The 16,028-nt window shown below is 41.8% G+C and overlaps 2 protein-coding genes and 1 long non-coding RNA gene across 4 annotated transcripts in view; 1 reads left to right on the top strand and 2 right to left on the bottom strand.

Annotated features, from left to right (window-relative positions):
* The window catches only part of NFKB1 (nuclear factor kappa B subunit 1), a 60,523-nt gene extending 55,368 nt beyond the window's left edge, over nucleotides 1–5,155 (top strand). Inside the window, 6 exon segments of the mRNA XM_055700225.1 lie at nucleotides 846–964; nucleotides 1,823–1,889; nucleotides 2,207–2,379; nucleotides 2,511–2,688; nucleotides 4,263–4,414; nucleotides 4,416–5,155. Of these exon segments, the coding sequence (XP_055556200.1) occupies nucleotides 846–964; nucleotides 1,823–1,889; nucleotides 2,207–2,379; nucleotides 2,511–2,688; nucleotides 4,263–4,414; nucleotides 4,416–4,442 (716 nt within the window). The 3' untranslated portion in view covers nucleotides 4,443–5,155.
* LOC106631043 (uncharacterized) lies at nucleotides 2,373–8,305 on the bottom strand. Its single transcript, XR_003559242.2, has 6 exons — nucleotides 5,657–8,305; nucleotides 4,846–4,908; nucleotides 3,910–4,135; nucleotides 3,734–3,833; nucleotides 2,817–2,873; nucleotides 2,373–2,621 (listed from the first exon to the last, which is right to left on the bottom strand). It is a non-coding gene; the product is annotated as an uncharacterized LOC106631043 (long non-coding RNA).
* A 4,169-nt stretch (nucleotides 8,306–12,474) lies between these two features.
* The window catches only part of MANBA (mannosidase beta), a 59,437-nt gene continuing 55,883 nt past the window's right edge, over nucleotides 12,475–16,028 (bottom strand). For both annotated transcript variants that reach the window (XM_014278479.3, XM_055700236.1), the window contains exon 17: nucleotides 12,475–15,051. In XM_014278479.3, coding sequence (XP_014133954.2) covers nucleotides 14,827–15,051 — 225 coding nt within the window. In that variant the 3' untranslated portion in view covers nucleotides 12,475–14,826. The remainder of the gene's footprint in view (nucleotides 15,052–16,028) is intronic.

Here is a 16,028-nt window from a genome sequence, read left to right as displayed (position 1 = left end):
GATTTTTCTTTCGTAGTGACAATTCAGGTTAGAAGGCTGCAAGCAGAAAAGGATGTGCCAGTGAACTTGTTTAATAAGGTGAAGAAATCCGATGTTAGAAGCATGAAGGTTTGTTTCTCCTCAGCAAAGCCCTGCTTTCAGGTGCTGTAGTACTCTTCAGCACCATCTAACGGCTAAAAAACCAAATTATGTTCGTCAAGAAAAAAATCTTCAGCAGCCTTGGAAGTTTTTGGAGTGTTTCTTTTGTAGTCTTACAGCTGAACAAGCAAGAAAAGACCTTGTTACATAGTTGGGACGAGTGTTGAAATGCTTTAAAAAAAAAAAAGTCACTGAAACATAAGCTTCTTGCTGTCTCCTATTTTATATCACTGTGAGTTAGTTTTGAACATTTATCAGAACATTTTCTCAATTGTATTTAGACCTGATTTTTCTCCTTTAAAACAGAAATCCAAGCTTCCCCTTGCTTCATCTTTTAATAATATCCACATTTTCTCTGACACTATAAATAGAGGTACTGCATTGTTGCTTCATCACATACATGCTATGCTCTAGGTCAGCCAAGAATGGGACTGGAAGTCAGTGGATGCAATCATAGCTCGCTTTTTGGGCCCTAACACTCTGCTTGTCATTTTTCCCCTCTATCATGAGAGTATAATTAAAAGGAGATGTGACAGCATTTAACTTTAGTTGATAAAGTTATTTGCTGACTTAATATAAAATGTGATTCAGCTCAAGTAGCTAAATGAGCAGATTTACCTTTCAGAACTGAGAACACATATTTCAAATATTGTTGAAAAGCAACTTGAAGCCTTTTCTTGGGAACTTATCTGCACACTTTTTTCCAGGTGCAAATCCTCATGTTGAGAACTTTGAGCCATTGTTTGATCTAGACGATGTGAAAGATGATGATGATGAAGGGATTGTGCCTGGAACGACACCACTGGATATGGCAGCCAACTGTGAGGTTTGTGGTCTGTTTTTTTGCTTTTGCTTTTTTAATAATAAATGATAGTTCAGCGCTCTCAGCCAACTCCTTTCACTACAGCCACAATTATTTCAGTGGTGACAAGCTACTAATTTGCTATCAAAAATTAAACTAATTCAGCTACAGCCCCCACCCCGTGAAACAGCATTGGAAGAAAGTTCCACTTTAGTAAACTACTCCTGCTGAACAGGAGCAGGCATTTCTTGAAATAGTTGCACTACAGTCTTCAATACGGAGAAGTATTTAGCTGGCTGGGCACCTTGTGTTTGAAGGGCCGTGTTCAGAGACACTCTCTAGCGGGTTTCCCTGCTGCGTGTTCTTCAGAATTGCAGACCGCATGCATAGGGAAAACACACTCTTGTGTCCTACCCAGACAGTGATTAGGCTGCATGGCCAGTGCTTTAGTAGCCAGTTACGTGCAGTTGGTTTGGTGTAAGGTACACAAGTCAGCACCTCTCATCACGTGGAGCTGGGGAGTGGTACTAGCCTTAGGTGAAAATCTAACCCAGGCTCTTGTTTTAAATTACTAGTTGCAGGCAGGCAGAAACTAACTCCTCACTTAGTACCACTTACTGCAGACTTCCTCTGTGTCTTGAAAACAGTTGCCAGATGACATAGCTAAAGGGCAAGGGAGATTAACTTCTCAAGATCTGTCCCTCAAGCTTTGCACAGGTCTTCTACAGATCTTTAGTCATACAGACAAAAAATCCCTGGGACAGAAAAAATTGCTCATTTACAGATGGAATGAGGCCTTTATACAATACTACTGAGACTTGTCAAGATTAACGGATACTAACAAGGTTTCTGCTAAATACTAACTTTAATGTATTCTCTTAGGTGTATGACATATTAAAGGGCAAACCCTACGAGTCAGCAGTGGCTTCAGAGGACTTACTGACACAAGGTAACATCAATAAAGAAGACTTGACAATATCCCTCTAGTAACTTGAGTACTGAAAGTGTGCTTGCAGAAAGCAGTGCCCTGCATAGCTTGTAACTGAAATGGGGAGGGAGGAGAAGTACCCTCCCACCCACTCATTCACAGAACGAACGTGATTCTCTTAAGAGGCAGGGCACAAAGGAGTACATTTTCAGTATTACAGTAAACACTGGGATTGATGGACACTAAAATACTGTTTAATTTGGCTTTGGTTTTGCTTATACAACTTGCGCAGCAGTTCATTTCTAAATAATAAACTAACATATTTCTCTGTTTCCCAGGACATTTGAGAGATCTGAATGAAAGTTCCAAGATGCAGCTTTACAAACTATTGGAATTGCCCGATCCAAACAGAAACTGGTCCACTCTAGCACAGAAACTGGGTCTTGGCATACTTAATAATGCCTTCAGGTTGAGCCCTTCCCCATCGAAAACTCTGCTAGATAACTATGAGGTAATGTGGCTGTAACAAGTTCCGAAGAACACTCAGACATGTAGAGGATGTTGTCCTCCTGCACAGTGAGACAGTACAGCCCTTCGGTTTTAGCCAGCCTGTGTGATGTCTTCTGGTGTCTTCTCTCTTAGGTTTCTGGTGGTACAGTTCAAGAGTTGATCACTGCTTTGAGACAGATGGATCACACAGAAGCCATTGAAATAATTCAGAAAGCACTATCCATCCCACAAAGCCCATCTCACCTGGAGGACAATACAGCAAAAGCTCTTCAGTCATCATCACCACCCACATTTACAAAGGGAGAGACAGGTAAAATGGACAGCAAAACATCAAAACCTTTATTTAAAATGTTTTTTCAATTCTTCCCCTCCCCTGCTCCTACCTTGGACTGCTAATAGATTGCATAGCTTCTTCCACACTATGCCTGAGCTGCTTACCTGCTTCATAAATACTTCACTGCAGCACAACTTTTTCATCATAGACATTTGCTAGGCCTAGAAGAGAGGGGAATGCATTATGGTATTGATTATACTGCCTCCCTTTTCTAAAACCAGACATCTGCCACTGAGGGTGACTCCTTGGATGTACTGGGGATGAGTTTCAAAAGATAACCTAGGCAGTGCCCTCCCAGGCTGTACAAAGTGCCATTACCTTTTGCCATTTCTTTTCCCTCTCATATCTTGCTAAACAAAAACGTTTTGTGTTTGTGAACTATTCTGTAAGACCTTGATACTAGATTTCTCCTTCCACAATGTGTGGCACTCTGAAATGGCCCAGTGCTCTGTAGGCCGAGAAGCTGGGGATGGTTTAGGTTACAAGGGACCTCCAGCAGTCATGCTGTCCACCTCAGACCAGGGGCAATATAACGTTACATGAGGTTGCCCATGTTAAGTTGAGTTTTGAGCATATTCAGCAGCAGAGGTCCTATGGGGGTTTTGGGAAGGGAACTTTACTCACAGAAAAACAGAGGTGGTGAGGAGGCAGTAAATCATCAGGGATGTCCAGTCACTGCCTGGCCGTAGGGTGCTGCCAGCACCCTAATGTGGAAATTTACACCCTATATGAAAATACCATAGATAGATCTGGAAAGAAATACCACAGAAACTCCATCCTGGTCTAACATGGCCAGTTTACTCTCTGTAACAGCTGAACAGTCACAGCTAGCCAAATGTGTGCTTGTACACATATTGCCTCTTTAGATTAGATTAATCTTGAAGGGCAAGAGGGGTTCTGCTGCTTCGCAGCATGGATGGACTGCATCCAGTCATTTATTTTAAGATAGTTATTTAGAAAAATAATACTGAACTCTAATATGCTGACCACTGTTCCTAGTCACACTGAGTTCACATCACACCTTTAACTCGGATACGGTTCTCTTGCAGTCATGCACTCCTTTTGTGGCTCTTGCACAGATGACAGCTGCTGCTGACTTCTTCATATTTCAGGCTCACCTACTAGATGAAAATTGAGGATTTTTCTCAAAAAGAAATGTGTAAGTGAAATAACACAAGAAAGTTTTAGGAGACTCACCCTGGAGCAAATACTTGCACAGAGACTATGACTCTGAGAACCAGAGAACCTTTTGCCCGGCTACTACCACACTCGGGCCGAGTCCTGACTAGTGCAGTGACAGCATCAGTGTTAGCAGCCCACCAGGCTTCTCCATCGCATCCAGGCTCCAACTGCAGTCAGTCTCTGCCAGCCGTGCATCAGATCACATGCTTTAGTCAACTGAAAACATCCAGCGCAGCTTTTCCTGTTACAATATCTAAAGTTAAGGTTATTTTCTTATAGAAGAGCTTTAACCCTATATTGGTTTTCATTCCTGAGGCTTTTCTGAAAGCAACATTACTGAATATATTTCCCTTTTCTTTCTCCCCCAGACGAGCTTTATAATAGCAAATTTCAAGACAACGAAAGCATGTGTGACAGTGGCGTGGAGACCTCCTTCCGCAAACTGAGCTTCACTTATTCAGACTCTCTGAACAGCAAGTCATCAGTAACACTGAGCAAAATGATCCTGGGCTGCGGACATGAAAGTTCAGTGCAAAGCAATTATATAGCCAACTAGTAATATTCAGTTAGCAATATGCAGTTACAGGAACAAATATGACTTTTAAAATTACATCGATGTTATCCTGGCCAGAGGGAAGTGAATTCACAAACAGAAGCGCGCTGGAGGAACCACCTACAAACCTGACCCAATGGCAACTTCAGCATGCGGCTCCTTAGCCATTGCTTCCTTCTTCAAGTACATTTAATTTTATTAATTTACAAGCCATATAAAGTAACCAGGGCTCTACTACCGCATTAATACACAGGACTGGACACCGTGAATGACTGACTGACTGGGCCTTTCTGGTTTATGAGGATTTTCTTTTATAGATGAAAATCACTCCTTGTAAATGCGTAATACCAACTCACTTAACAAAAAGAGGTAAGGCGCACAGAGCAATCAAAGGATACAGTTTCTAGCTGCTCTCTTCATAATTCTTGCAGCACAGTTGCATGAAAAAGTTCATAAAATAGCTGGCAAAGAAAAATCATTACTTTAATCACAACTTGGAGAGAAAAGAGAATCCTAAAAAAAAAAGAATCTTTTATATTTCCAATACTGTATTTAAACTTAACTTTGGTGCCTCTTATTCAAAAACTTTTTCAAGTCTGGCATTTTCCTATCTGTAAATAGTTTTTTTTTATATCTGTTCCTTTAAAAAAAAAGTGCTTTTTAAATGCTTATTTTTATTTTACTTTTATAATAAAAACCTAAAATTAAGTATCTTGTCTACACTTGTTGTAATTTTTACATATCTTTCAAGTAGAGTTATTGAAGATTTATCATTTCAGTTTTAGGCACTGATACAAGATCATACAGATTTCCAAGTACTAAAATAAATAAAGGGTTGCAAGCCACCTATCTTAAAGCTGAAGTATCTTTCATGGTGAGAGACCAGGAGCATCAATACTGCTGAGCAGCTGTGCTTTGGAACTAAAGCCTCTGAGTCATGGTCTCTTTTAGTTCTTGTAATTACAGCAGCAGAGGAGCATTTCCACTGAAGCCAACTATTTAAGTGTCTCAGCAAAACCTTGATGAGACAGTGCTTCTTTGGGCTATCTAGAAACTCCGCTAATAACTGTGTTCCTGAGCAGTATTTCTGCTTGTTTCATGTTAATTCTGAGACGGTGAGTGTAACTGTTGGCCCTACTAAGAATGCAGAACAGTCACCAGATTTCATGATGAAAAAGTAGAGACCAGGGTGGTACCACACTCACTCACTTGCACCCAGTTTTCTTGGCACAAAGACGGAGACTGACAGTGGTGGCCTTGGCTCAGCTCAGTCTTCGGTAACCCAAGTGTCACTCCTGAGAAAATGAATCAAGGTAAACCTTAAGAATTGTTACGTTTAGAGTGGTAGTTGTAATGAATTAAACCATGAGTAATGAAAAAAAGCTTGTGAAATAATTTTATAGCCAGCTGAATTACTGAGTATGTTAATTACTTCCAGAGAAACAACACGCATAATAGTTGGAAATGCCATTCGTTCAGTTACTGTATGTAACCTACACATGCAGTGTCGAAGGCATATGGGTATTTGTTCAATTACTGTACTTGTTCAGTGTTCTTTTTGCGTTCCAGCTGCAAGAGAAACAGGCAAAGGTTCTCATATTCTGGAGGTGGAGGAGCTTTTTGAGCCCCAGCACAGCTGTTGTCCAAGTCTAACACCTGCTGCTGCCACAGAATTTCCAACACAACTCGGGGGGGCTGGCAGAGACTTTTTGTTGAGGTTTCTACAGTCCTGCAGGGTCACCAGGGCATCCTGGCTGTTGATTCTTACCTTTTAGTCTTATTTCTGACCAGTTCTGCTTTTAAACCGCCAGAAGACATCTGAGGCCGTACTTCATGACCAAATGCTGCATAATAGCTATTCATCAGGTTAGTGAACAGCAGGACATCTCCCCTAGTCCCTGTGTATTCAAGTGCTTTAAATGGCAGTCTGGCAGCTTCTTTCCTTGCAGCATTTCAGTTTCAGTCTATTTAACAAAAGAGGCTTTGGTCCTTTTTTCCCCTCCCTCTTTGTTTAGAAATAGAAAAATACTAATTTAAAAGTAGTCTCATTAATTCAAACAGAAACACTAAATTTTTACAGTTGAGTCACATAATAGGACAACTTTTTGCATCTGCATTAATCCTTAGCATCTTAAGTATATGTTGCAGGCACGTGAGACAGTTTGTCGAAACTAGGCAAGAGTAGGAGGTAAAACACACTGGCTAGTGTAGGACACACTACAGAAAGCGGCAAAACATCTATCTAGTAGGAGACATTTGTGTCTTCTGGTATAGTTCTCATTTGGCAGAGCAAACCTGTTGGAGAGCCTGGTGTTCACCTTAAGCAGCTCAATTAAAAGAAAATGCTGAAACGCACAGCTTTACTCTTTCTGCTTTACATTTCTTCTTACTAGTAGGTGGCCATCCCATACAGGGCATGCTGATTGTTGTGCTGATGGCACCTGGGAGAAGGTCAGGCTCCCAGCAGGTATGAGGAAGAAGGCAGCATACAGAGGAACCAGGCTTAGCAAGAGGAAAGTCTAAGTGATGCAGACAAGTCTTAACAGAAACATTTAAAGCAGGTGTATTCTTCCTAACAGGTAACTGTCAAGATAGTTATATTTATGTGCCTCATCATCGTATCTGCTTACATCAGATTTATCCTTGCACCTCCTTGCCCAGAAAGGAAGTGCTATTCCTGTTTCACAAGTGTGATGGAATAAACAACAAAAATAGTCCTGCAGGAACCCAGTAATTCACTGCCTGAGATCTCCTGCCTACACTTGGCTTACAGAGAGAAACTCATTTAACTGCTAAAGGGAGGGTAGTAATGGTGTAACTCAAGTCTTCTGTCTTCACGTTCTGCACAGTAAGTTAGCATGTGGGCCTCGCTACACCTGGTAGCACATGGTGGTGTTCTCATTCTATTCATATTACCTTTGAGGAAACAAAACTGAGAAGGGTGGTATTTGGTAAATTCTCAAAAGTCAGGAATAATTTGGGGTTTTTTAAGATACATGCATGAACAGCAAGAATGGAGTTTCTGGAGTTGCATTTTCTCCATTAGAAGTTTTAAGAAAACTTCCCCACAAGGCTGTCAAGCTCTTATTTGTTCAGAGCAGGGCCTCTCTGCGCTGCGGCTGGATGAACAGAAGTACTGACTAAGACCGTGCCACAGTGAGCTCTTCCAGTGCACCGCATCGTACTGCAGGAAGCGTATTTCCATTAGCAATTAAAACACTAAGGCTGGAGGTATGGTCAAAAAGCATCAACCAACAACCTCAAACTGATCCTTAAAAGCTGATTTCATGGGTTTGCCCTTCTGAATGCTAGTCGCGCTTCCTGTTGCTTTCACAGTGACTGCACAGATTTACCTGAAAACACCTGCAATATTCAAATGGATCAGTATTAAAGTAAGAAACGTTATCTAATTAAGTTTTGGGGTTTTTTCCCCTGCTTTGGACACCCTCAGTCAAGCTTAGTATTAAATTTTAATTACAGTAAGGATTGAAATCTGAAATAACTCTGAACTTAATCTGCACTTGCAGTAATTGGAACTTGCTACCTCACTTTGCTACTGAACTGCAGCAATAAACACGAGAAACTTGTGGAATGCAGCAAAAGTTGTGACAACAGAACACAACAGGGGTACTACATTTGATGTAAAAAGCATTATTCAGAAAATTAAACTGCCCTTGATTTCAGATTGGCTGCCACAGCTGCAAGTTTCTGGTGTCGTCTTGGGATGTATTTACAAACTTGGAAATCGATGTGTTAGTGGAAAGTTCTAGGCAGCATTCTGAGATCTCACAGAATCATAGAATGGTTTGGGTTGGAAGGGACCTTCAAGATCATTTTGTGGACTGCAGGAAGGATAAGAATCTTACCTGCTGTCGTGGTTTAACCCCAGCTGCTAATTAAATACCATTCAGCGGCTCGCTTACTCCTCCTTCACCTGGAGGGATGGGGAGGAGAGTTGGAAAGGGATGTAAAACTTGAATGTTCAGATAAGAGCAATTTAATAATTGAAATGGATAAAAATGAAAGAACAGTTATAATGAAAAGAGGAAGAGAAAGAATAAAATCCAGAGGGAAAAGAAGAAAGAAACACATGGTGCACAATGCAACTGCTCACCACCCCCTGACCAGTGCCCAGCCAGTCCCCGAGCAACGATCTGCCCGCCCCGGGCAACCCCCCAGGTATATATATACCAGGCATGACATCCCATGGTATGGATTACCCCTTTGGCTAGTTTGGGTCAGCGGCCCTGGCTGTGCCCCCTCCCAGTTCCTTGAGCCCCTCCAGCCTTTTCACTAGCCAGGCCTGAGGAACTGAAAAGTCTCACAGCAAAGCCAAAACACAGCACTGTACTAGCTCCTAATAGGATAATTAACTCCATCCCAGCTGAAACCAGGACACCTACACATGGTGGTGTATGAAGTGTCTTTTCTCCCTTTTCTGGGCAAGTGGAATGCTGTTTTTCCTACATTTAAGGAAAAAGGGCAACTCCGTTCCCTCCACCCAAGTGACAGGAACGGTGGTGCCGGTAAGTTAGTCAGGATGCAATGGTCAGTACTCACCCACCATCCACAGCTTTTGGCTCTTCTGGAGCACACAATCATGTCATACAATAGAGCTGTTCTAGAGTAACGGCCAAAGGCACAGTCTGAACCTTTGCTGGCTTCAAAAGATTCCTACAGCTACAAGCAAAAGACAGAACAAGTTAATTACCTAGGAGTTGCTTTTCTGTATTCAGGGTTATGAAGCAGCGTGATGCCCTGCTTAGAGCAAGACTGTAGCAGATACATTATTCAAAGCCTGCAGAGGTTTCCCCATGGACTTATTTAAAAGCAACTGCTACAGAAATTTTTCAGCCATCCATTTGCCCTTGCTATTTTCTCAATACCAAAGAGCACTAGCAGATCAGTGGACTTTATTACACACTGCATGGGAAAACACTCATGACTCACTTAACATCAGTTAACCTGGGGCCTGCAGCAGTGCTTGCCAACATTTCAGCTGAGTCGGCGCACACATGTGCTCATGTGGGAGTAGCATCATGCTGTCTGGGCTAGCTAATACAATGAAGTTTGCCAGAAAGACAGGAGAATGACTAACGCCTCACTTCTCTTTCAGATGTGCAACCACCTCATCATCTTATCTTCAGCATCCCAGGCAAGAAACTCTACATTTGGCTCCAGTACAAACCAAAGTCTGTGGCCAGAGCACTTCCAAATGGGTAGCAGATGGCTAGATACACAAGCCACATCACTGCCCTAAACACTGGGCCTGCTGCTTCATAGAAGCTCCTCTGCTACCCTTGGCTCCTCAGCAGTGATCAGGCTGGGCAAACTATCTACAGCTTCCTACCATCTTACCAGTACCATGGAACAACTCATAACAAGAGATTGTTTTCCACTCTCTTTCACAGCAAACCGCCGGAGGGCTGGCTTACACCAACTGTCTCGCTCCTTCACAGTTTTTCGGGAAGTGAGCTGAAGCTTCAGTCCTGGTATAGCACATGCTGGTTGGTAAGACAGAATCACAGGACCAGCATGCCAGAGTACTACTATCTAGCTTATTTACAAAGGCAAAGGAGGACTGCTGCACCACTCAAAGAGAGAGAAGCTGCAATGCTGGCAAAAGCCTGGCCATCAAAACATTTGCAAAGAGGTATCGGAGGCCAGCATTTAAGGTTTTGGTATTTCACCACCACAAAAAAGGATTGAAACTTTCAGCTCCTGCATCTGACAACAGCATGATTCCCCACCAGGCCACCAGCTTGACAGACCACTTTCATTCTTATTTAGAGCTCCTGTTCTGGGTTACCAGCTCCCCACTGGGCCGTAGGGCCTGGATCGATCCACAGGCCACTGGTTCTAATACTCAAGGGTAATGTCCCTTCAGCCACAGCTATTCCCCTTGACAGAGTCAACCAGGTCCTCAGCCAGCCACAAAGTAAAAAGGCTATGCAAAGAAAGAGCAATCCCGAACCACTTTGCACTCAAAGCCCACCAAGAAATCTCAACATCAACTTCCAAAAGCAGACCCCCAAGAACAGGTCCTGGCAAGCAACCACACTCTCCACCTCTCTCCTGACTAGTCTTCAGCGTGGTGTTCCCCTCCACGCTGCAGCATGTTTCCTTCACTGTAGTGGCCTAGACCAAAGACAACTCTGTTTTTGTTACAACGCACAGTAATAATCGAAACGGACATTTACAGGTCTTTACTAACTCCACTTCCTACACTTAGATGGCCTTTCCTCACTGCTGGCAGGGACACTGTATATAAGGTTCTGTATATTTCACTTAAGTTCTTTTGGTTTTCCACCCTAATTAAACTAAACTGGGGCTATCATTTTGCTGTCTTTTAACGTCTGACTGGAAAGCAGAGTTATGTAAACCCAATACTTTGACTGGAACATGTCCTTAAACATTCAAACCACAAGCTCCTGGATGACTCAACTTACCCTTCAGAGGGTAAGAAAACTGCAATTCTGACAGCTGTAAAGGCTGGCCTGTAAGCTACAACACTGAACTGCCCTTCACTGAGACTAAAAAACTCCCTGGCCTGTTCCTCTGCACCTGACACTGCTACAGGTTAGTAAAGTGGTCTCTGCTACCCATCTCCAAAACCAAAACTAACAGAAGTAAAAGTACCGAAGAAAGACATGCCTCCAAGGCAGAAAAATTGTCCAGGCCCCAAGATATGCAAACAACAGGTTAACAATAAAGACTGGGAAAGGCACTTACTTAGAGAGGAACTCTAGATACATACACATGCTTCTTTCCTGGAAAAGATGTAGTAGAACTTGGAAAAGCTTCCAAGGAAGTGTTCCAGTAAACTGGAGCAAAATAAGTCTTCGTTGTGCAGCAGAAAGTAGCAAAGAAGTGCCCTCTAAAGCTCAGAATGGTCTCTGCAAGTCCCGACTGGGTTCAGAGCCAAATCCCTGCCATAGACCAGTTTTAGGACAATAAATTAGCCAATGCCATACATCGTTCTTCCAAAACCCGCTCTCAGATTCTGCTCTGGAAAGGCATTTGTCGTTGGCTCCTGCTAAGGGGAACTCTGCTGCTTCTGCCATTTGTGGAGAATAGCCCAGAGGGAGCCCAGAAGCAAAGGCCACCAGCACAAGCAAACCCAGTGATCCCTTGAACAAAACACGGAAATGCTGCACCCTTAAAGAATACTGATGAGGCCGGTTCCCCTCTACTGTTGCCACCAATAATATGACACTGAGGACAAGCACCACAACACTTACCAAATGCTTCCCCTAACGCTCCTGCTGCTGATCCCTAGTCAGATACAACTGGCAATGCAACAGATGGCTCCAGATGGATGTGTTGATAGGAGTGATAGATACTGTGACAATCCCTTCACCCTTGCATTCCTACCTTTGACCTGATCTGACACAAAGAATGAACGACGTAACCAAGTGTAGCACAGCATGCAGTGGCAGAAGTACCAAGGGGAAATGGTTAACCAAAGTACATGTTACAACCACTGCTGCACGAGGGAGAAAAGAAACCAGCATCTATAAATACGTACCTACTACACCACCAGGAAACCAAAAGAAATTATTAAGGATATTAAAACAATAGAAGTGAACCTCCTCCATTAAATTCTATTTTGAACTCAAGTATTTGGCTTAAGCAGTTGCTCATCTTTCGTAACAGCGCCTAGTGCTGAATTAAAGCTTTCCAGTGAGAAAGAATGGACCCACTCTTTAGGGAGCTTTTGAGCTTCAAAAATAACAGACAATTAAAAAATTGTCTGAACCTTTTTATGCCAATCAGATAACTGTAGAAAGCAATGCTCTTCTGCGTATCAGTGCTAACAGGCATTAGTTGCATAGCCACTTCAATTACTGATCATGTACCACGTGATTTCTTTCATGATTTTGCTTGTGACAGGCTAAACAAGGTCACACATCGAAATTCATGGTTTATAGCTTCTAGCAATCCAAAAGCTCTTTTCTACACCTCTGAAACTTCATTCATATTCTGGGATGCACTACACAAATACCACTGACCTTCAGATAGTCCTCTTGATTGTAACAAATAATTCTGTAAAAGTTTTATTTATTTAACACTATTAAGTGTCATTTTGTAATTCTAGCTAGATGTTGCTGGAAGAGATTTTTCTACATCGATGTAAGAGAAAAACATCAACCAGCCTGCCCTTTTCCTAATACACTGCAGCAATATTTATTAATCATTACTTGTTCCATATTTTCTCCCCATTTTTTCACCCTTACCTTATACTGGCTACTGCTACTTTGATTCCAGGACACTGAAAAAACTGAAGGATTTTTCTTGTATTGTCAGCCCAGGATGCCTCTTGGATAACTTTTAAATTCCTTTATTGATGTCTGCATTTTCTGTCAAGCTCTATTCATGACTGTAATTTTCCCTATTTATTTTGCATAACCTATAAATATTGGCACATACAAATACATCTTTTGCTTTCATGTTTTCTTTCAACTAGGACAAGTTTTGAATCAGAAAAGCCCTCCTATGCAACTGCAGTTAGTTGTTTTGGTGACCTAATAATGTATTTGTAAGCATTTTCCATTTATCATTTCCTTTTCATCTTTAAGTTTTTCCTCTTACTCAGGAGTATGTCAGTTTTGGTTAACACCCAATTCAAAAAAGCACGAGAAATCACTGAGCAATCAGTCAATAGGCTCGTCTCTTTGCCCATTAAATTTATGATCACTGCAAGAAAACAACTCCCAGTTCCAGGTTCTCTAACTGACCAATTGAGCACACAGCTGCTCGCCACACACACGCTCCAGCTGCACCACCAGCCAGCATCACCCACTTCGCACTTTTATGATGAAGATGGACATCACCCATAGAGCTTGTTCAAACACTTTCTATTCCAAAGTGCTGATACTGCTAGGTGCTTTGCAAGAAAATTAATACTTGCTTGGACTGTGAGAGGAGCCTTGTGGAACGCCAGCAAGATTCCATCCGCATTTCAAACCACATCTGACCGACAAGCCCAATGTTTAATGACCTGCCCACAGCATGGCTCGGTGGCCTGGATTTCCCAACAGCCAAACACTCAGGCTTTCAGCTCCACAGGATACCGCAGCCCCCCATGCTGAAAAAAGCTTATTTTCTTTGTCTCAAATGCCAAAATGAGACATTTCTATGGGAAACAAACATTTTAAAAACAAATTACTCAGAAACAGAATAGAAGGTGAAGCACTATTCCTTTGTACAGACTAAGGAGTCCAGTGTGCCACCACTATATCATGAGTCAACACAGTCTTCTACAGGGAACCCACACACAATTATGCAAAAGTTAAGATGTTGAGTTTCTCCTTTGCTGGGAAGAGAGGAGGGTCAGCATGGAGCACAGGGCCACTCATGAGGAATGCCAGGAGGGAACAGAATGGCTGTGCAGCGATGTCTGAGAACAGCAGCTCCTGTTCTGTATCTACTACAGAAAAAGCAGTCAGTTGTAATTCTGTGGTCCTCTCACATGACTTTTTCTTCTCTGTGCTGCCTCTTTCTTCTTTGCACCTTTGGTCAACTCTTTCCCTCATTCCTTTTCCCACAGCCAGGCATATCTCATAGTATGCCACATGATACAGGATCCCACGCAGCAGCGAAAGGTTTGTGACTGAACCTGGGAATAGTCAAAGCTAGATGCAGAGGTTATTGCTTATGTTGCATGAAAAGAGAGAAGAAAATCTCGTACTCAATTCCCCTTTCGGAAGGGGGAACAGATCCGCCTGATGTCTGAGTAGACAGCGCAGGTTTCATGTCTATTTGGAAGCCTACCTTGCAGGAGGCAGGCAGGACACCTGACAGAGTGACAGCCACAGATCTGAAAGGGTAGGAGATTAGTGCGTGCCCAATTTGGGTGCAGCTAGATCAAACAACTCCAAGTTGGGGCTTATCTGTGGAGGTGGTCCCAGCTTCACTCTCTGCCCTTCCCCCTTGCCCCCAGCATACCTTGCTGTTACCGTAAGATGAATTTCCACTGACGGCATAGTGAATCTGGAAAAAATACCGATTTTTACAGCCATAGTCTGGATACACATATTTGTGTTGCCTCTTAAGTTGGATTCAGAGCTCCAATCTCACGTGAATTGGAGAACTCAGACTAGCTCTCTTACACTGACTGACTCTTCCCATTTTATACATGGGATATATTTTTCCTGTTAGCTGAGAAAGCCTCATTTTCAATACACCACATATATTATATGCAAGCTTTGCTGTTGGTATCTTTACATTGAATCAGCAGTTAAAATTCACACATGACAGGAACAGACAATATGTGGTCCAGTCAGCTCAAATTTTACATCACTTCAGCTGTAGTAAAATTCTTCTAATTTTTTTCCTCTTCCCGTTTCACTCCTTGTCTAGAAGGAAATGAAGTATCCTCAGACAACGTCCACCAGAGAGGTCAAGGTTAGTGACTTTTCTAGTTCTTCAACACTGGTAGGTTCCCAAGGATAAAACACAACCACTTTCTTCTTTTCAGTCATGAGGAAGCCATTATCACTAAATCTGCCTTTTATACTCCCTACATCCAGGGAAACAAAAGGAGCAATTGCAGTGGTCTGAAGAACAAATATATAAATGTCATCTCGTTGGGATACAGAGGCCTGGAAGAGAGATAAATAAATAAATAAATAAGAGAAAATATATGTGTTAAAGAAGAACCCAGTTATGCCCAAACTGGGAAAGACTTGCATGTCAGTAAAACAGACTGAACAACCACGTTCGATCAAAATTATTCTTTTCTTCTGGAAATCTCTTCTAGAACAAAAGGTCAAGGCAACAGGATTCATATGTAACAATCATACAAAATCTGCAAATATTATTATAGCCCTCCTACTGAATACTACAGATTGTGGAAAAATGCCATGAAATGTGATCACTCTTATCCTACGAAAATAACCCAATAAATGGTAATCTGACTTGTACATAGTACTGGTATCCTATACTTACTGCAGTGAAAGAGATTTGTCCTTTCATCTGCACACTTCACTCAACGTACAAATTCACAGCTACTAAAGTAGCTGGCCTTTCCAATCACATCATAACAGAAATACACAGAAGCAAAAGATGTAAAAATCACAGTAACACAGGTCACCTCATCGTAATGGAACATGGCAGTGAACCTTACACTACATTTAGAAGGCAGCTTTATTGTGACGTGTCAGGACAAGGTAGAATATTTTATATTAAGTTCTATCAGTAGTTAATCTCAGAGAGGCTTAAAAGCACAACCAGGACACATTTTGATGCAGCACTTGCCATTCACCATCATGAAATATTATGCTACATCATTTTCAAGTATCAATTAACTATATATAAAAATGCAGATAAATTCTGTTAAGTGTAGAAACTATGTCCTCCTTACAAGACAAACAGCATTATTCATTTTTAAGAAAAAGCACATCCCCTTTACATTTTGTGTTTTCTGAAGAAACACTGAAGTTTTCATGTGTTTTAAAAGCAATGCTATGATGACTAGTGCTTGGATTAGCAATGTATTTGAAAGTCTGGTTAGTTTATTAGTAACTATATATAGAAGTACCAGCTTCTCAAAAAACACAATAATTTTTTAAATCACAGC

The sequence above is a fragment of the Falco cherrug genome, chromosome 1, assembly GCF_023634085.1.
Source record: "Falco cherrug isolate bFalChe1 chromosome 1, bFalChe1.pri, whole genome shotgun sequence".
Taxonomy (NCBI): Eukaryota; Metazoa; Chordata; class Aves; order Falconiformes; family Falconidae; genus Falco; species Falco cherrug.
Note: the sequence above shows the minus strand (reverse complement) of the source record. Positions and strands in the feature narration are given on the sequence as shown.